Below are 21,577 nucleotides of genomic sequence, written 5' to 3'. Positions count from 1 at the left end.
CCGGTGCAGGGGGCCTAGGTTCGATTTCTGGTCAGGGAACTAGATCCCTCATGCTGCCATTAAAGTATCCCGCATGCTGCAGCGAAGATCCCACGTGCTGCAACTAAGACCCAGCACAGCCAAATAAAAAAATAATAAGTAAATATTTTAAAAATAAATAAAGAAAAGCTTCTCCTATATAGCTCTATTCCCTTTCCCCATTTTAAGCATTATTTGTGTATTATCAGTTCACATATTATATCAATGTTATAAACTCAACAATACATTCTTAAATTATTACCTTACCATCTGTGGTCATTTCCTTAGCCCATTACAGCTCTACCCACACCCAACTCCTTTGTGCTGTTATTGGCAAATATATTACACATATGTTACATTTCTTTGTGCTATAGACCCAACAATACACTACCTACATATTATTTTATCCAGTTGCTTTCAAAATCACTTAAGAGAGTAAAGGAGAAAAAAAAAACACTTATCTTTTATAATTACCTACTTTTATCAGCACTCTTTGTTTGTGTGGATTTTAATTGCCATCTGGGGTCACTTGCTTTCAGCCTGAAGGAATTCCTTTAGTATTTTTTGTAGAGCAGTTCTGCTTTTTTTTGAAAGCTTTGATTTACATTTTCCTTCCTGGGCATTTTTCACTTAAAATTTTTTTTTTTTTGACTGCGTTGGGTCTTTGTTGCTGTGTGCGGGCTTTCTCTAGTTGCAGTGAGTGGGGGCTACTCTTCCTTGTGAGGCACAGACTTCTCATTGCGGTGGCTTCTCGTTGCGGAGCACGGGCTCTAGGCGCGCGGGCTTCAGTAGTTGTGGCGCACGGGCTCAGTAGTTGTGGTGCACGCACTTAGTTGCTCCACAGCATGTGGGATCTTCCCGGACCAGGGCTTGAACCCGTGTCCCCTGCATTGGCTGGGGGATTCTTAACCACTGAGCCAGGGAAGCCTTAAATTGTTTATTGTTATTTGTGAGATTTCTTTAAATGTTGACTTCATAGCAAATTGTTGAACCATATTTTTTGAGCATGTCAGACACCCTTTCACAAATACTACAACTAGCTTTCCCTAGTTTATACTCTTCAGTTTTGCTTATTTTTGGATATATTTTAATTTCATATAATTATAACCAGAAAGTGCTGCATTTTCTTCCAGTTCTCTTAGGCTTTTCTTCCCCATTCTTTCATTACTTAAATATTTAGCTATATTTTCTTCTAGTTGTTTTTGGTTTTTGCAGATTAAATCGATAAATTGTATTTATGGTTCTAATTTCATTTCTTCATATATTTACAAAATTGCTCCAGTTACTTTTTAATAACCTTTCCATACTTCACTGTTTGTAACACCACTTTTATCATTTGTAAAATGCTGATCATTGTATCTAATATGCATTGGGAACTTAATATGTGCTAGCCAGTTGGCCGAGACTTTTCTCTTCATATCTATTTTAATATTGCAGCCATGGGGTATCATTATCATCCCCACTCAAGGACATCCCTGGATTTAAGGAGATTAAGTGACTGTCTCAAGGTCCCACAGTTAGGACATGGTGGAATCAGGTTTCTGACATATCCAGCTCCATGACCAAGTCCATCCTCTGAATGCCTCTGTAAATTCATATAGAGATGAATAGATGTAGATATATAAATATAGGTATAGAGAGATATAGTATATTTTTAGATTCTCTGTTCTGATACACTGATATGAGCTTTTATTATTGGGCTAATACCATGCTATTTTAGCTTGAGGCTTTTTAAAAAGTTTATAATACTTCACAATATCTGGTAGATTATTCTTGCAAAATTATGCCAAGATGCATGTATAGAAATGTTTATTATTGTAAAACTAAATAGATATAACACTTGGAAATACCCCAAGTGTCCATCTAAAGGGGAGCAATTCAGTAAATTATGATCCATCCTTATGGAATCCAGTACAGCCACTCAAAGACTGTAGTAGATTTGTAAGTTCTGATGTGCAAAGAATTCCCAAGATATAACTTAAGGAGTGTTTTACAAACTCATCTCTTTAGTGTAGATGAAAATAAAGGATTATATTGGCATAAACATTTTAGGAGAGATACCCCAAACCTCTTCATCAGTTCCACCTTTTCATGTTAATACATACGGACTTAACCTTGTTTCTAAAGGGAATGTATACCATTTATTTTTCAAAATAATTGAAATAATTTGAAATATTTTTCAAAATATTTTATCAAAATAAGTAATAAAGAACCTCCCCACCAGTCTATTTAGTTGACATATTATTTTATTTAAATAGCTGTGATTGATGAACATTTAGGTTGTCCAGTGTTTTTTAGTTTAGTTTTGTTTTTTTAATTTATTTTTGGCTGCTTTGGGTCTTCGGTGCTGCACACGGGCTTTCTCTAGTTGCAGTGAGCGGGGGCTACTCTTCGTTGCAGTACGCGGGCTTCTCATTGCATTGGCTTCTCTTGTTGTGGCGCATGGGCTGTAGGTGCGTGGGCTTCAGTAGTCATGGCATGCGGGCTCAGTAGTTGGGGCGCACGGGCTTAGTTGCTCCGTGGCATGTGGGATCTTCCAGGACCAGGGCTCGAACCCATGTCCCCTGCATCACCAGGTGGATTCTTAACCACTGTGCCACCATAGAAGCCCCTTGTCCAGTGTTTTATCATTACAAATGTGCTGTGTAAGACATCCTTGTGTCTGTACCTTTGCTTACATTTGCGAGAATATCCTATCTGACCACACTATCTTCATTTCTGAGTTGTTTATATTTATCCTTTTTACTAGAATGTAATCTCCACGAGGACAAGGATTTTAATCTTTTCTATTATTGTTTGGCAAATATTTAGTCCCCACTCACTTCCCCTTGGGGTAACATATACTTTCCTATTCTGTTGACTTTGAACTTGGCTGTGTGACTTTCCTTAGCAAAATGTGAGTAGTCAAAACATGAGACCTTAAATCTGCTTGTGCAGCTTGGTTTGGCTCTTGCGCTGCCATGATTACCACAAGAAGGACTTCACCAAGTAGCTGCTGCCCCTTTAGTCCAGGTTTCAGAACGTGACACGAGAATCAGACCTCAATCCAACCTGAAGTCTAGGGTGAAGCAGAGCCACCTCAACCAACCTGTAGACCCAGGAGTGAGAAAAACAAATGCTTACTATAATCAACTGAGTTTTGGGATATCTTCCCTAAGTACCACTGCAGCAATAACTGACTAATTCAGTACAGAGATGTGGAGAGTATCGTAACAAAAGCCTAAAATATGTGGCATTGGTCTTAGGATCAAAGAAATTGTTTTTTTGGCCACAACGTGCATCTTGTGGGCTCTTATTTCCCTAACCAGGCATTGAACCTGGGTCCTCAGCAGTGAAATCGCGGAGTCCTAACCACTGGACCTCCAGAGAAGTCCTTATTTCCTTGTCCTATTGCATTTGCTAGAACTTCCAGTAGGTGTTGAATAGGAGTGGTGAGAGGGGATATCCTTGTTCCTGATCTTTCTTATTCCTGATCTTAGTGGGAAGGCGTCTAGTTTCTGACCATTAATTATGATGTTGGCTGTAAGTTTTTATACATGTTCTTTATCAAGTTGAGGAAGTTTCCCTCTATTTTTAGTTTGCTGAGGGTTATCACAAATGGGTGTTGGATTTTGTCAAATGCTTTTTCTACAGCTGATCTGATTATAAGATTTTTCTTCTTTTTTTTTTTTTAATGTTCATTGCTTTTGAAATGTTGAACCAGACTTGCATACCTGGAATAAATTTCATTTGATCATCATAGATAATTCTTTTTATACACTATTGGATTCAAGTTGATAAAATTTTGTTGAGAATTTTGGTGTGAATATCCGTGAGAGATATTAGCTGTAGTTTTCCTTTCTTGTAATGGCTTTGTCTGGTTTTGGTATTTGGGTAATGCTGGACTCACAGAATGAGTTAGAACGTGTTCCTTTTGCTTGTATTTTCTGGAAGAGATGGTAGAGAATTGTCATAATTTCTTCCTTAAACATTTTATAGCATTCATAATGAAACCATCTGTGCCCAGTGCTGTTTTGGAAGGTTATTAATTATTCAGTTTCTTTAATATGGGCCTATTCTGATTATTTTTTCTTGAGTGAGTTTTGGTAGATTGTGTCCTTCAAGGAATTGGTCCATTTCCTCTAGGTTATCAAATTTATAGGCATAGAGTTATTCATAATATTCCTTTATTATCATTTTCTTGCCCACAGGATTCATAGTGATGGCCCCCTTTTTTCATTTCTGATAATAGTAATTTGTGCCTTCTCTCTTCTTTTGTTAGTTAGCCTGGCTAGAGGTTTATCAATTGTATTGATCTTTTCAAAGAACCAGCTTTTGATTTTGTTGATTTTTCTCTGTTGATCTTGTTTTCTCTATTGATTTCCTACTTTTAATTTCTTTTCTAATTTTTATTTTACCTTTTCTTCTGTTTGGATTTAATTTCCTCTTTTGTAGATCATAAGGTAGAAACTTAGATGATTGATTTTAGATATTTATTCTTTTCTAATATATGTATCCAATGCTATAAATTTCCCTCTAAGCATTGCTTTCACTGCATCCCAAAATTTTCATAAGTTTTATTTCCATTTTCATTTACTTTAAAATATTTTAAATTTTTTCTTGAGACTTCTTCTTTGACCCGTTTGTTACTTAGATGTGTGTTGTTAAATCTCCAAATATTTTGGGATTTTTCAGCCAACTTTGTTATTAACTTCTAGTTTAGTTTAATCTCATTGTGATCTGAGAACATATTTTGTGATTTCTATTCTTTTAAATTTGCTGAGGTGTGTTCCATGGCCCAGATGCGGTCTATCTTGGTGATGCTTCATGTGAGTTTGAAAAGAATGTCTATTCTGCTGTTGTTGGGTGAAATATTCTATATATGTTTAGTGAAGTGTTGGAATTGGAGGTGAAGCTGGAGTGGGCTCGAGAGAGTGGAGAGGATGAGACTCACCCTGATGACTAAGGTTAATGAAAACCATTATTTTTATTAGCTTTATCATATGCCACCCTATTTATCCAACCATTTAGGTCATTTCTAATTTTTTCAGCATTATGATGTTGTGATACCTCCCCTTGTACATAGAAGATGAATTGCTGGGTCAAGGAGTAATAGTTTTAACATTCTTGTCACAGTAAATGGATGCTGCTGTCATCCCTCTTCTGCCAAGCCAAACATTTACACACACACACACACACACAAAACCTGCTCATTTAATGCACCTAAAATGGTATCTTGTTCTTTCAATATATAATTCTTAGATTACTATTAAGGCCAAACGTTCTTTCATATATTTCTTTTAGCCACTCATGTTTATCTGAAGATTATCTGTTCATGTCTTATTACTAGAACATCCCTTCGCTGCTCCCTTCCTCCCCCATCTCATCCTTCTGGTCTCAGTTTAAATGTCACTTCCCCAGAAGTCCTCCCTAGAAAACCCACCAGTATCACTCCTAGCAGCCTTTCCTTCCTAGCACTTGTGTGTAGCTGCATACCTGTTTTTGAGATTTACTGAATTTCTGCCCCCACCGGCACCCCACACCCTGGGAAACTCCATGGGTTTGTTGCTCCCCATTACAACCCAGGGCCTGGTGCCAAGGCTTTAGAGGATGTGTGCTTTAGATTTATAGCTGCTGTAGGAATAGGATCTTTGGTCCTTCATATTTTCTAACTGGACTTTGCTGCTCTACTGGAAAACCATTCATTGTTGTGTTTACTTTTTCTCATTAGCTGTTGTCAGGCTCCTTATCAAGCACTTACTTGTCCAACAGCTTCTCGGGGTGCCCTCCCAGGGACCTCGACCTTGCACACTTTACTGGCGGGGCACAGAAGACACTTGCTGGGTGTAGGGAGGGGGTTTGGGTCACAGGAGTATCACCAACCCAAACATCTTGGGGACCTTGTGGCCTGACTGTTGGGCAGGGAACAGGACCATCTTGCCCCCGGGACCTCACCCTCTCCTGTCACTGCCCGGCAGCCATTTAGCCTTTTAAGTTTTCTGGGTGCACAGGTGGGTCCCTCTGCACAATAACTGGGTGGACTCTGGCCAGACTTGCAAAGGAATAAGAGAATAATGCTGGCAGCCAGTTTTGTCCCTTATTTTAAAGGATACAGTAGGCTTGAAAGACAACATTGATAAAGGCTGTTTTAGTGTGGCTTTAAATGTTGGGGTTTCTTTTTCTATCTTTAATTAGGACTCAGGACTGAATTGTATCATAAAATGTCCTTTTAGCATGCTCTGTACAACAACAAAGCTTAAGAACCACATATTTTAACAAAAAAGAGCAATAGGCATAAAGGAAGAAACAAAACTACTATTTGTAGATGGTATAATTTTTAACCACAAATTTTAACAGAACTGAGAAATTACAAAATTACTGAACATTACATTCAGAGAAGTGGCTAGTTTTGCAAATATATAATTAAAAATAACTTTCCTATGTAAGAGCAATAACCAACTAGAAAAATATAATGAAAAAAACTATTTACAGTAACAAAATTGTGTAGAACTTACATGAAGAAAATTAGAAAAACTTAGGAATACTCTAATCAATGGAAAGATATGTTTCTGGATAGGAAACAAAATTTGTAAAGGTAATTTTCCCCCAATAGTACTGATATATAGGATTTTAACCTATTCCAATCAAAATACCAATGTAAAACCTTAGGAAATCTAAGAATAGCAAGACTGATCAAGAATCCTTAAAATGACGTACCACAGGATCGGTCCCGTGAAGGCACCGCTGGCCCTGCCTCTGGCAGACAAGTCAGGAGTCTGGGTATCAGGAGGCCAAAGAGAACAAATATCCAATACAATGAGGACACTGGAACCCTGTCTCCTGAGGGGTAATGTGAGCTAGCTATTGGAGACATAATTTCTAAAAGTAAAACACTTTGCTTGTGAGGTAGTGACCACCCATTGCCAAAGGTCTGATGGGAAATACGCATATGGCAAGTTTACTGACCAGCCATGGATCCAAGCCAACGTCCTCCTCCTCCTCTTGCGGTTTCCTTCCTAGCAGGTTTTCTTCTAGACTCAACAGAAGGGCAAGATTCTAAAGAGCTTTTCCAGGAGCGGGGCTGGGTGGCCAGGCCTGAGCGACCCAAACTTCTTTTGGCAAGGGAAAGGCATGAGAGAGCCGTGTGAGCAATTAATTGCGGAACAAAATACAGTGAGAACAGCAGACACTTTTAAATAATGCTCTGAAAAGGATTTCTGTAAAACAGTCACTTTTCACCACAAACTGCAAATGTTATTGAAATTCATCATTAGATCACATACAAATGACAGAGTAAGTCCTTAACATTCACTTGCTGTATTTTCCTAAATTCCAAAGTAAACAACCCCTTTCAACTCTCAGGCTTTAAGGGTATCCTTAGAGGGTTATATGAGTTGCTAGTAGAAGCTGTTGACCTAACAAATCAGTAGTTTGGTTCTTTTAGGGGAACACAGTTCCAGATAAGGACGTTTACATTATTTCTCAAGTGTGAATTCCTATGTGGGGGAAAAGCTGGATATACTTTCAGGACACTCATCACTCTTCACCTTGAAGGTAAGCATCCCCCAGACTTATATTTCAAAGCATTTTTCAGGGAAGGGGTCTGTGACCTGTACATTGTTATACAAGTTCACAAAAGCTCGAGTCCAAAAAGCCTGGTTGCTAACTGAGGTATAGCCCTTGAGGATGTTTTTGTTTTTGTTTTCTTCCCCCCTGTGAATTTTCTAAAAACTTGAGGTTTCAGCAAACATGGGTATTTATCCAATTTTGGCTATAATGAGGTTTTCTTATCTGTATCTTTTCAGATAGCCTGGGAATTCAGAATTCCTTAAGGAATATTTCAGGTTGAGGCAGGACCATCAGACCTTTCCCGATCCCACTTCTGTTTTCGGATCTTACATGCTGAATGGGTTTTTTCATGCCGGGTACAGTTTGACAGCCGACCAAACCTCCTCCCACACTTTGTACAACCATATGGCCTCTCAGCCTCGTGACTCTGCAGATGAATCACAAATTCTTTGTTTCCTGGGAAGGTTTTCCCACATTCTGGACACTTAAATATCTTCTCCCTTATATGGATTCCCTCATGGCGACTCCGATGAGAATTCTGACGAAAGTTTTTCCCACACTGAGAACATGAATAAGGTTTCTCTCCTGTGTGGATTCGCTCATGTTTATTAAGGTTTGTTTTATGATTGAAGCTTTTCCCACAGTGACTACAGTCATAGGGTTTTTCTCCAGTGTGAGTCCTCTGGTGGGAAATAAGGTAAGAACTTTCATTAAACTGTTTCCCACACAGTGGACAAGTATACCATCTTCTTGTTCTCCGATTTCTGGTAAGTGCGATAACACTGATATCCACATATTTTGAGAGTTCCTCTAGTGGAGTATCATTTTCGATGGTAACTAAAAGATTTCTCATTTTCCTTTCCTTTGGAATGCATGTATTTAGTCCTTCCTCTTTCTGGCAATCTGGAGGTTGCTCAGAGACCACGGAGCAATCAATTTCATCACAATCTGAAGACTTTTCTCTCTGTTCTTCATTCTCTACAGGTTCTTTCTGAAGATCTTCACCCTCAGGATTACTGTCACTGACTGTTGAAACAGAGAGAGAATTTAATAACTTTTGAGGGCTATGATACCAGGCAGGAAAAAACAAGTCAGATTTCTCATGAAACAATAACCTTGAAAGTCAGAAATCTGAGGACTGGCTGATAATTGCCATCAACACTTTTCTACCCTTAATGAGGGTGGGATACATGACTGATAAATCTTTGCATACCCCATAAAGCAAGCACACAGTCCTCTTTTTACTTTTCTTTAAAAATTGGAATGAGTGGGACTACATTAAAATATTTCATTTGTTTGTTTTCTGAATAAGCACCAACTACTCATTCAACAAGTTCATACTGACCTTATATTCTGTGTAGAGCACTGAGCTAATAAGGACCAGGGGATGAAGGACATAAATACTAAAGGGTACTACTTGTAATCTTTAGGAGGCTAGTAAGTGAATGGTAAGATGAGTTACTTCTAGGTTTTCACTACATTAAATATTAAAATATTATAGTATTAGGTAATATTATAATATCCAATATAGTAAAAAACTGGAAAAATTCAAATGACCACAACTAAAGAAGGTACAGCAAATTCACACAATGGATTATTATTTGGACACTAAAGGATTACTACAATTGATAAAATGAAACTATGTTAGAAGTCAATAGTTGTCATTTTGGGGGAGGAAGGAGAGCAGTGACTGAGCAGGGGGCACAGAGGGATTTCTGGGCTGTTGGGAATAGTCAATTTTGGGTGTGGTTAGATAAATGTGTACATTTTGTGAAAATGTGAGCTGTACACTTAGGATCTGTAGACTTTTCTGCATTTGCATTTCCCAAAAAAAGTCTGTGTAAAATAACAAATTATAAAAACTAGGCAACAAAGTGAAAAAAAAAAAAAGTATGCTCTGAACAGGTGACGTGACAAGGGATTTGTCTAACTCCAGGCAACTTACTGAGATTAAAGTAAAGGATTAAATCAACCACTTAGATAATGTGACTGAACATGAAGCTAGAATATGAATCTCTGCTGGATTTAGCAGTTTCACACCAATAGAATTTTTTCTTTTAAATTATTTCTTTTAATGATTGCCTTAGGATAATGAAAATGCTGGGTCAAAGCACATGCCAATTTTTATCACAGCTCTTGGTATGAACTGTTACACTACTTTCCAAACAAGCTGTACAAATTTCAATACAATCATCAACATGTGGTTATCAATTTTACCTAATCTTGCTGGCAGTAGATATAATTTTCAAATATTTAATAGGTATACAATGGTTTCTCATTGTAGCTTTACTTTGCACTTTGATTACTGCAAACTAGTAATTTATCTATTGGGCTGAGACTTTATCAATCACTACTGATATATTAATGGAAGTCTCCCTCTATAATAACTCCACAACTTAAAACCAGAAAAAAAAATTTGTCTTAAAATCTGATAAATTTCTATTGTTTCCTGGCCATTTTTTTTTAAAAAGGTATTTTTTAAATTAATTTATTTATTTGGCTGCATTGGGTCTTCGTTGCTGTGCACAGGCTTTCTCTTTTTGTGGCGAGCGGGGGCTACTCTTTGTTGCGGTGCACAGGCTTCTCATGGTGGTGGCTTCTCTTTGTTGTGGAGCACGGGCTCTAGGTGCACAGGCTTAGGTGCTCTGCGGCATGTGAGATATCTTCCTGGACCAGGGATTGAACCTGTGTCCCCTGCATTACCAGGTGGATTCTTAACCACTGTGCACCCAGGGAAGTCCTCTAGCCATTCTTTTATGCCTTATTATTACAGTTAACTCTAATACATTTGGAGTTTAGTATCACACTGTTTGTTGTTTGTAACATGTCTAATATTGGTAAAACCAGTCAGAACATCCACTTCTACCTTTTCACAAATTTGACTGAGTGTATTTACAGTATAAATAAATTTGGAGGGCACTGCTATCTTTATTTTACATGATTTTAGTTTTCCAGTTTAGACCTGTTTCTCTCCAATATTTAAGAATCTTCTTTTCTATTTACCAATAAAACATTTCTCTAGCTTACTCCTATCTTACAGTCATTCTGAATGACAGCTCTCATTATTTTGTGTTTATTTAAGAATGCTATTTATTGGGCTTCCCTGGTGGCACAGTGGTTAAGAATCCACCTGCCAGTGCAGGGGACATGGGTTCAAGCCCTGGTCCGGGAAGATCCCACATGCCACGGAGCAACTAAGCCCGTGTGCCACAACTACTGAGGCTGCACTCTAGAGCCCACAAGCCACAACTACTGAGCCCACGTGCCACAAGACTAGAGCCTGTGCTCCGCAACAAGAGAAGCCACCGCAATGAGAAGCCCGTGCACCGCAAGGAAGAGTAGCCCCCTCTCACCATGACTAGAGAAAGCCCACGCACAGCAATGAAGACCCAACACAGCCAAAAATAAATTTAAAAAAAAGAATGTTATTTATTGATTGTTAAATACTTATTCCTATCAACCTACTTTAAAACTATTAAATATAATAATGTTTTAGTTGATCCTTCTAGATTTTCTAAGTACAAATCATATTTTGGTTCCCTCTCTTTCCAATATTCATTCTTCTCAACCCCTTTTTCTTATCTTCTTGCTTTAGAAAATTAGTTAATGATATTAATAGTGATAGCAGGTTTCTTTATTCTCAGTTTTCAGGAATTATCATCAGCGTTTTATGAATGATTATAAACATTAGGTTATATTAAAGAGCTAAATATCTGTTTTCAGAACAATTAGTTGAAACTCATAAGATTTTTCTGATTTTTCTGAAAGGGTCAATGAAAATACAGTCGACTTCAACAACACAGGTTTGAACTGTGAAAGTCCACTTATACGCAGAATGTTTCCAACAATAAGTACTACAGTACTGTGCAATCCAAGGTTGGGTGAATCTGCAGATGCAGAACCATGGATATGGAGGAACAGCGGGTATGGAGGGCTGACTATCAATTATGCATTGATTTTTGACTGCTGGGGGGGTCAGCACCCCTTATCCCTGTGTTGTTCATGGGAAACTGTATTTTACCTTCCTTTACTGTACTAACTTTAAAAATAAAATAATTTTAGTAGCTAATATATTTATATGGCTCAAAAAATCAAAACATGAAAAAGTATACACAGAGAGCATTACTCTCATACCTCTCCATCCATTCTATTCATTCCCCAGACAGGTAGCAGTTTTTATTAATTTCTTGTTGTTTCCCCATTGTTTCTTTAGGCAATACGTTTTCTTTTTCTCCCCATTTCTTACATAAAAGGTAGTACACTATGTATATTTCTGCTACTTGCCTTACTTCAGTCACTATATTCCAGTGCACAGAGATTATCATGGTATGATGTGTGGAAACATACCGTATTCAACCAGCCCCCTGCAGAAACACTTGGATTGTTTTCAACTTTGTTTTTACAAACAATACCACAATGAATAAACCCTGTTTGTACATTATTTTGAATGTGTGCTACTGCTATTATCTGTAATTCAGATTCCCTGAAGTGGGTCTGCTAGATCAAAAGGTAAATGCATCTGTAATATGGGTAATTACAGATTCTCATAAACAGGAACTGTACCATTCTGCATGCCCACCAGCAATATACCCATCTCCCAACAACCTCACCACCAATGTGTTGTTTCTGATTTCTATAAATCTGATAGATTTTTTTTAAAAAAGGTAACTCAGTAAAGGTTTTATTTGCATTTCTAATTATGAGAAGGGCTGGACATCTTTCATGTATTTTATTTTTAAAATTTCTTTTATTGATTAATTTACTTATTTTTGGCTGCGTTGGGTCTTCATTGCTGCTTGTGGGCTTTCTCTAGTTGCGATGAGCAGGAGCTACTCTTTGTTGCCGTGTGCAGGTTTCTCGTTGCAGTGGCTTCTCTTGTTGCAGAGCACGGGCTCTAGGCGCATGGGCTTCAGTAGTTGTGGCTTGCAGGCTCTAGAACACAGGCTCAGTAGTTGTGGCGCATGGGCTTCGTTGCTCCGCAGCATGTGGGATCTTCCTGGACCAGGGCTCGAACCCATGTTCCCTGCATTGGCAGGCGGTTTCTTAACCACTGTGCCACCAGGGAAGCCCTCTTTCATGTATTTTAGAGTAATTTGTATTTCTGAGAAAATCTGTTGATCTTTCTGTTCCCAATTTCTAGAAATTCTTAATAAATTAGGCTTTTGTCTGATATAAGGTGCAAATATTTACCTCCAATTTACTGCATTTTATTTGCTCAGATATTTTTTATTTTGTCATACAGAAGTTTTAAATTTTTTTTTTTTTTTTTTTTTTTGCGGTGCGCGGGCCTCTCACTGTTGTGGCCTCTCCCGTTGCAGAGCACAGGCTCCAGATGCGCAGGGTCAGCGGCCATGGCTCACGGGCCTAGCTGCTCCGCGGCATGTGGGATCTCCCCAGACCGGGGCACGAACCCGTGTCCCCTGCATCGGCAGGCGGCCTCTCAACCACTGCGCCACCAGGGAAGCCCTTAAAATTTTTATGTATTTACTTTATTGATCTTTTCTTTCAAGACTTCTGGATTTTTGAGTCTTAATTAGAAAAGCCTTCCTAGGCCACAGTTATAAAGGAATTCACCCTTTGATCCACTGGGAGTTTTTCTTGGTGTGCAAAATAAGGTATGATTCACCAAATGGCTACTAAGTTGTCACAACACCTTTTATCAAAAAGTCCCTCTTTACCTTGCTGATTGGAGATTCCAACTTTATCACAAACTAAGTCCTCATGTGTATTTGAACCTATTTCTGCACTTTTTTTTTACTTAATTAATTTTGTTATTAATTAGTTTATTTTTGGCTACGTTGGGTCTTCGTTGCTGCGCGTGGGGCTTTCTCTAGTTGCAGAGAGCGGGGGCTACTCTTCGTTGCAGTCTGCGGCCTCTTCATTGCAGTGGCTTCTCTTGTTGCAGAGCACGGGCTCTAGGCGCACGGGCTTCAGTAGTTGTGGCGCATGGGCTTAGTTGCTCTGCAGCATGTGGGATCTTCCCCAACCAGGGATCGAACCCATGTTCCCTGCACTGGCAGGCGGATTCTTAACCACTGCGCCACCAGGGAGGTCCCTGGACTTCTTATTCCATCCCATTGATCTATCTAGTCACATGCCAATACTATATACTGTTTTCATGACAGGCTTTAGAGGCTGCTTTAATACCTGATACGGCTAGAACCCTCCTGCACCACTGCTCTTCTTTTCAATTTTCTCCGTTACTTGTAGTTATTTTTCCATTTGAATTTGAGATCGGACTGCCTACTTCCAGGGGAAAAAATCCTATTGGTTTTGTTAAAGGGATTACATTGAATTCATAAATCAATTTGGGGAGAACTGACCTTTTTTTATGTTAAAATCTTCCCCACCAAGAACATGATACTTCTTTCCATTCATTCAAATCTACTTCTGTATCCTTTAGAAGTGTTTTAAAGTTTTCCTCACAATTTTTGCGCACTTCTTAAGTTTATTCCTAGGTGTTTAATCTTTTTTGTTCCTACTGTATACCTTCTAAATGATTGTGTTTGCATGAATGATTTCGGTATAATAATTTTACATCTCATTGCCTTACTAAATGCTTATTATCTGGAATAAGCTTTCAGACATTCTCTAGGATTTTCCAGCTACACAATTATATTATATGTAAATAGGTATAGTTTTATCTTTCTCTTAAGTTCTTATAATACGGCTATTTTCCTTCTCATTTAACTGCACTGGGTAATACCTGAAACAAAATATTAGACAGTAGTAGTGGTAGTGGGCTTCACTGTTGTATTCCTAATTCTAGTGGGAATGCCCCCAGTGTTTCCCATTAAAGATGATGCTGGCTGAAAGGATATGTAGCCCATTAAGGAAGTATCCATTAGTCACTAGTTTGTTAAGTGTTCTTATGAAGAGGTTTGTATTTTGTCAAGTATCTTTTCAATAACTATGAAAATGATCATAGGCTATTTCTTTTTATTTTCAGATGGATAGACTTATAACAAATAGACTTTCTATGACTAAATCATTTTTGTATTCCTGGAATAAATCTTATTTGGTCATTGCAATTTTCATCAGATTGTGATATCTTTGTTATACTAATGTCATAAAAAGAACCTGGAAGTTTTCCTTCTTCTTCTATACTCTGAAAGTTCTCACAGAATTGGAACTGTCAGATTTTTAAAGATTTACAAGAATTTTCTGTGAAACTAAGGCTGGTCCTTTTTCTTGTGTGTGGGACTAGTTTTCTGACAATTTCAGTTTCCTCTATGGAAATTGGTTTATCTATTTGTGTGTAAATCATTCTACTTATTAGTTCCTCTACTTTTTCTATTTTTACCTTATTGATTTCTAAGTTTGTATTTATTAATATTTTGTTCCTGTTTTCCCTTACCTTGTTTTCCTAACTGTAAATCAGAGGCTTAATTAATTTCTGTAAACCAGTATACATTTTTTTTATCCCTGCATATTCTTATGAGTACCACTTTAGATTATACCATAGATTCTGATAGTGTTATGCAGAAAAATTATGCGATTTTAATTTGTATTACTCCTTTGACCCAAAGTTACTTAATAGTTTTAAATTTTACTGGTAGAAAGAAATTGTTTTCTCTGATTTCATTATTAATTTCTAGTTGTATTGCATTGTGATAGATCCTAATGTATAATTTCTACTCTTTGGACTCTATTGTGTTTTTGTTGCATAGTATGTAGTCAATTTGTATCAATCTTGGAAAGGTATATTCTCTTACCACAGTAGAGGGCAGAAACAACCATAAGAACTATCTCACTGAGAATTTAAGTGCTCTACCTTTTTGGTTGTTTTCATGTGGTTTACTTGGACTGAAACACAAATTCTGTCTTCCTCTGTCAAGGGCCTTCCTTTTGATTCCTGTCCCCACGAGGTTCATTCCCTTACACTTTTCCCTTTGCAAACCGACCAAATGTTACTATTTCAACTATCAGCTATATGCTGATGACTCCCAAATCTTTACATCCTTACATCTGAGCTCCAATCCCCAATGTCCAAGTGCCCAGAGGATAACCTCATTTTATTTCCTGCCATGGACTGAATCTCATTTAAAATCAAATCCGTGTTCTTCCAAACTCTGCTCCTGGGTCCAAATCCTGCCTTGACTTATCAAAGCTCTTTACAGCTGTAATTTAGAAGCTCTTAGAGAGTAGAAATGGAGCCTTATATATATTTTTAACCTCCTGAATATCAACTCCAAAACCCAACCCTGCCTGAAGGTAAAACAGCATTTATTAAATGTGGTGAATGACTCTAAGCTTAAATCATCAGCTTCAGAGTATGGATAAGGGAGAAGAAAGGAGAGGGTGAGGATTGGGTCTCAGGTCCTCAACGTGCAGGACCAAAGTGTTCCTGGAGTTGGCAACATGCCCAACAGTCAGTCACCCAAAATAAATGCTAGCTTTGCCCAAGACTCAGGAAAAACTCAGTGTAATAAATCTGATCTGTTTATACAGTTTCCTAAAATAAAATATTACATATAATAATCTATGGGAAATTAACCAGGCCTATTATGTACCACCACCCCAACCATACAGGATAAGACAACTACAGAGTTGAGTAATCATTATGTATTTCTGTCACCCTAGGCAACTCACAAAACCTCAGCCTCAGAACCAGTCTTGAAGGCAAGGTAAAAAGTATTAGGCACTCAGCAAAATGATTTTTGAGGGACCCTGGCTCTAGGGTAGCAGTATATTTCTAGGGAAAAACTGAAGCATCTCTAAGCAGCTTACAGAGAAGCTGCTGCCAGATGAGTTCCTATGTAGCACCTGTTAGCCACTACTGGGAAATGAGTACAAATGAAGAAGGTTTCATTCACCAACCATATAGGAAATTCACTGATGAAACTAAGAGAAATGCAGCAAGGAGGCAGTACTGTACTGGGCCAAGACTGTGCTCTGGTGTTAGATTCCCTGAGTCCAAAACCCTGCTCTACTACCTACTGCTGTGTGACCTTTAGCAAATTTCTTAACTTCTCTCTGCTTCAGTTCCATCATCTATGAAATAGTAATGATTCCTATACACCACAGTACTATCATAAGAATTACATGAGATAATAAATGCATGCAAAGTAGTTAGAAGTGTCTAGCACATATTGGCACACAAGTGCTTAATAAGTACCAGATGTTATTTCCATCAAAAGTAGGATATATTTTCTCTTTCACTAGTAGGCTTCACAGCTATTGAACATCAAGAAAAAAAAAAAGACTTAAAAGAATTAGTCATGTGTCCAATAAATACACTGATGTAAAATATATCTGTGGGGAGAATACCACTGGGTGCAGAGATTCAGAAACAGTATACTCGCATTTTCTATCTGTTTAAATATTTGATGTGAGTATATCAACCTCAAGTCTTGCTTACCAAGAGAAGTCCCCTCCTTACTGCCCCCAAGATACAGGGAAAATGGCCACTCACAGCTGGAGAAGGCTCTGCCACATGAAATAAATCAAAAATTAAATGTGCATAAACATGTACTTAGCTGGTGTGAACAATGTCTCAAAAAAGTCTGAGATGAAATAGAACATGCTTTTCCCATAGCCTTCAATCTGAACACACAAGAGACTTGATTTCTTACCCAGTAACATCATCTCCCCAATGCTGTTGTCTTGAATCTCTGAGGTGGGCTGCTGAACAGGATCCAAGCTTACACATTCTTCTTGGGAGTGAAATACATTCAAATCCTCAAAGACCACCAGCTCCTGAAAGAGCAACAGGCCCCCTTCCTCTTAGTAACAGAGGTTCCTTGACAGCCCTGCTGTTAAGAAAGACCAAGATCAGGGAAGGGATGGCAAAAGGGATCTAGAAGTCCCATGCAGACAGTAAAGCCTGGCTCAGAGAGGAGCCAGAGGGAAAAAAAAAAGATGACTGTCCAAGGAGGCAGTGAAGAAAGAGCCCCATCTCCCTGCTGACTCCCAAAAGTGGGTTTATATATACGGGAGGGCTGCAAGAGTAGAGAAGGTGATGCACTCAAACAGTGAACAGGAAAACTGAACCCACCTCAGACTCAGCTTTCAAACACAGAGACACTGTCTCCTGTTTCTGCTGGATTCCTTCTCTGGGTAGAAGCTTCACTAAGGGATGAGGTTGCACTGGGGAAAGAGGAAGCTGTAGTTAATAGAAAAGTCAGTGACTCTAATATGGAGACTCTACCCACACCTTGAATCCAGGCTGTCCTCATTCCTTTGGTAGGTAACTCAAGGCTTTTTCTGTTCCTATGAGCCCAGTCAGAGATCAATCCACAAACCACAGGGTCTTGAACCTATATGGGGTCTCTTCACTATGAAAAGGATATTCCCCTAAGCACCTTTTAAAATTCCCATTACTACTAAGGGGAAGGATGGGGAAAGGTAAAGTCTGAAGATGCCCACAGCAAGCACAAAAGTTAACAAAATTCCACATAAGCTGAAGTCAATTCAATAATTCATCCACATTCCTTTATCCTAAAAAGATACTCCCCCTCCCCCAATGTCTGGGTAAAACTGACACTACAGAAAAGATACACACTGTTTATTCTGTGGCTTTACATACACTTAGCAAACCATTCAAGCTCCAGCTTGAGAAAAAAAATACTCCCTCTCCCTGGCACGTTGACTTATTGGAATCAACTCTTTTTTTCCGACACCCACCAACCTAACTTGAATTCATTACTAACAAGGAAGTCTAGCTCAGCCCCCAGTACCATCCCCTTCTCTTCTAGTAAAACAGTATGTGCTTCTTACCTCTGTTCTGAAGATTTGAGCTCACATCCTTCACAATAACCAAGGTCTCCTTGACTTTCTGACTGGGCTGGACTAGGCTTGGCTTGGGCAAGAAGGTGAGGAAGTGCTCCAGAACCAGCTGGTGAATGGTCTTGGGCCCACTAGTAGCATCTCGGAGTAGATCTTGGCCCAGCTTGGAGTTAGGAGGAACTCTCAGTATAAAGGACCTCTTTGGCTTTAGGGGTATAGGAACCACTTTTGCAGCCATCGTGCCTTGAAATCACACACACACTTGTTTCTGCAGAGCTTCAAGAGTCACCTCTTACTGGAGGAAACCTGTCAGTCACGCTGCAGATGAGAGAAACCATGAGTCAGGCTGGAGATGCCTGCACTGCAGTACGTGTCTTGCAAAGTGAGGCCACATGAGATCTAAATCAAAAAGGAAAGATAAACTACGGTAGGGAACTCACAACCGTAAGGAAGATCCCTGACCCGATACTCTTAGCAAGGCCTGAAAGGAATATCCTGAGAATGAAAGCATAAGATGTTCAAACCTCAAGGGCCATCCTCATGAGAAAATGAAGTGCAAACTCCACTGGGAAGAAAGGTTTAACTCATGCTGGTAGAAGCAGCAATGGGCCAGAAGACAGGAAATCCGGGGTCCAATACCGAGGGCATCTGTTTACAAGTCAACTTGGCCACCGAATCTGGCCTCACTGCGTCCCTTGGACCGCAGGTCCCTCGGATGCCCTTCCGGGCGTTGCTGATGGTTCAAGGAGCAAACGCAAGGCCGCATGAGGTGTCTACGTGTGGCCTGCTGACTCCTTTCCGCCCTCAAAGCCCTGTAAGAGCGACAGGGGACATCCAGTAGGGCCCGCCAGGCCCGCTCTGCAGCCTCTCCCAGTGGCCAAGGGGCACCTTCACCGCAAAGCCCAGCTGGTGGCATTGCCTGGGGTGCGCTCCCGGCTACCTATCCGGCCAGGCTCCCCTAGCAACAGACTCTGTTCCGCTCCCCAGAGGCCGCCTCAGCCTGGTTCCCGCCCTCCCGGAGTCCCTCACCTCTTGGGGTTCTGCCGCCCCTGGGCGCTCACTGGGGACGGCCCAAAGACCCAGACTCGGGGAGAGACCGGGAAACTAGGCTCGAGAGGGCAAGCCCACCACTCGCCCTTCGGAATGTCCTCACAGGCTGCCGGCGACTACTGGCGTGCGCCGCCGTCATTTGGGGAAGACGGCAGGGACGCGGTGCCTTCTGGGAGGCCGGGCGCCTAGGCAGCAGTGACGTCACGCCCGGTGCCCCGTTTCCGGTGCGGAAGCCTGGTCTCCTCGCTTGGAGCGAGCGGTCTGCGCTTGGGAAGGCGAGGCTCGAGGCCGGCCGGCGGAGCTCTCAGGGACGCAGGGAGGTCAGGTTGGCAGCAGCCACTCTCTCTGCGGCTGTACCTGGGAGATGGAAAGCAGAAGGCTGGCTCAAACCCTCCAAGACAGGTTGGCACCACTCCAGGTACGGACGGTTTAGCTGCAAGGGCTACTGGGAAATGTAGTTCGGTGCTAAACAGCCAATGGGAGATCGCCAGGCGCCGCGGTTGGGGCGGAGCAGGGCCGGGGCTCGACCGGAAGCGGGCCGTCTGACGGACCGGAAGGTCTGTGAGAGGCCGACGCAGTTTCCGCCCCAGACCCTTGGGTCTATCAAAAAATTGCGGTGGCGGCGAGGTGGTGGTAGGTTGTGGTTTTTGTCGGTTCTAGGGTCCTGTTACAGCCGTCCCTTTCGGCAGGGGCGGCCCTTCGGTCAGAGCCGGGCGAAGCTCCCCTCCTCTATTGACCAACTTCTACACAGAGGTCTGGACCGGCCATCTTATTTTCTCAGGAATTCTAGCTGTCCATCTCCGTTACCGTCCTCAATTCGTCTTTTCTTTGTGCATTGTTCCCATACTCGGTTCATTTTCCAGTGAGGCAGTGATCAGGAATTGGGGCCACACAAGAGCAGGGATTGTCTTATTCTATGTAAACGCCAGCCTCAGGTAGGATGACTAAAGTGAAAATGAGTTGTGTTTATTAACGGTAACTGTAGGTGACTCACTCAGCTGTGATCTAAAACATGTTATAAAGAGAGTAGTGTCAAAACCGTGTGGCAGGGGCTTCCCTGGTGGCGCAGTGGTTAAGAGTCCACCTACTAATGTAGGGGACACGGATTTGAGCCCTGGTCCGGGAAGATCCCACATGCGGCGGAGCACCTAAGCCCGTGTGTCACAGCTACTGAGCCTGCGCTCTAGAGCCCCTGAGCCACAACTACTGAAGTCCTTGTGCCTAGAGGCCGTGCTCCTCAACAAGAGAAGACAGCGCAATGAGAAGCCCACACACCGCAATGAATCATAGCACCTGCTCAGCACAGCTAGAGAAAGCTCTCGCGCAGCAACGAAGACCCAACACAGCAATCAGTCAATCAATCAATAAAAAAGAAAGAAAGAAAGAAAAAACTGTGTGGCAACAAAACTTAAAAAACAAAACGAATACCTGTCTTTCCAGACATCAAAATTACAAAAAAAAACCTTCTTTAATCAAAGCAGTGTAGTTTGAACTACACGTGAATAAATAGAACAGTATAGCCAAAATTGATCTGAATATATGTCGACCTGTATGCAAGAATAGCATTTAACTTGGTGCTAGCAGAAATGATTCTTCTGGGAAAAAAGGCTCTTGTCTTTACACTACATACAAAAAGATGGAATTTAATAGCCAATGAAAGAACGCTTAAGAGAAGGTTAAGTTTAATATTGAGGCAAAATAGGAAACTGAGGTGCCTTAAAGTAAAATATAACCTTGTGTGACTGTATTTTAAAAAAAAAAACTTTAGAAAACTAAAATCAAGCAGTAGACTGGGACATAATTGTAGAAGATAAACCAGATAAAGACTAAGGCATTCCCGGCATTCAAAGAGCTCCTGCTAACTGACCAAAGACTAAGGCAAAAGCTATGAAGTCATTCCAAAGAGGAGGAAAACTAAATGATCATTAACATTTGAAAAGATGCTTAATGGGAATTCCCTGGTGTTTCAGTCGTTAGGAGTCTGTGCTTCCACTGCAGTGGGCATGGGTTCCCCCCCTGGTTGGGGAACTAAGATCCTGCATGCCCCTTCATGCAGTGTGGCAGAAAGAAAGAGAAAGGGAGGAAGGGAAGGAAGGAAAGAAAAAGAATGAAAAGATGCTTAGCCACTTTGGAAACAGTTTGGCAGTCTTTCAAAATGTTAACATAGATTTACTTACTATAGGATCCAGCAATTCCATTCCTAGGTATAAACCCAAGAGAAGTGAAAACTTGT

At 40.3% G+C, this 21,577-nt stretch overlaps 2 protein-coding genes across 13 annotated transcripts in view; one reads left to right on the top strand and one right to left on the bottom strand.

The window, feature by feature from the left end:
• Window positions 1-7,778: 7,778 nt before the first annotated feature.
• Window positions 7,779-19,507, bottom strand: ZNF200 (zinc finger protein 200). Of its 3 annotated transcripts, XM_060285289.2 has the most exons (6): window positions 19,324-19,507; window positions 18,286-18,612; window positions 17,564-17,655; window positions 17,142-17,265; window positions 16,928-16,995; window positions 8,402-8,592 (listed from the first exon to the last, which is right to left on the bottom strand). In XM_060285289.2, the coding sequence occupies exons 2-6, from the start codon at window positions 18,530-18,532 to the stop codon at window positions 8,545-8,547; spliced, it is 579 nt and encodes a 192-aa protein (XP_060141272.1). In that variant the 5' UTR covers window positions 18,533-18,612; window positions 19,324-19,507; the 3' UTR covers window positions 8,402-8,544. The 3 variants fall into 3 exon arrangements, with proteins under 3 accessions (XP_030704499.1, XP_030704497.1, XP_060141272.1); XM_030848639.2 differs by lacking the exon at window positions 16,928-16,995 and having other exon boundaries at window positions 7,779-8,592; window positions 18,286-18,693; window positions 19,324-19,505; XM_030848637.3 differs by lacking the exon at window positions 16,928-16,995 and having other exon boundaries at window positions 7,779-8,592; window positions 19,324-19,504.
• Window positions 19,508-19,564: 57 nt separating this feature from the next.
• ZNF263 (zinc finger protein 263) overlaps window positions 19,565-21,577 on the top strand; it is a 51,235-nt gene continuing 49,222 nt past the window's right edge. For all 10 annotated transcript variants that reach the window (XM_060285283.1, XM_060285273.1, XM_060285282.1 and 7 more), the window contains exon 1: window positions 19,565-19,762. The gene's annotated coding sequence lies outside the window, so the exon portion shown is untranslated. The remainder of the gene's footprint in view (window positions 19,763-21,577) is intronic.

This window comes from Globicephala melas, chromosome 15, assembly GCF_963455315.2.
Source record: "Globicephala melas chromosome 15, mGloMel1.2, whole genome shotgun sequence".
In the NCBI taxonomy this organism is placed as follows: domain Eukaryota; kingdom Metazoa; phylum Chordata; class Mammalia; order Artiodactyla; family Delphinidae; genus Globicephala; species Globicephala melas.
Note: the sequence above shows the minus strand (reverse complement) of the source record. Positions and strands in the feature narration are given on the sequence as shown.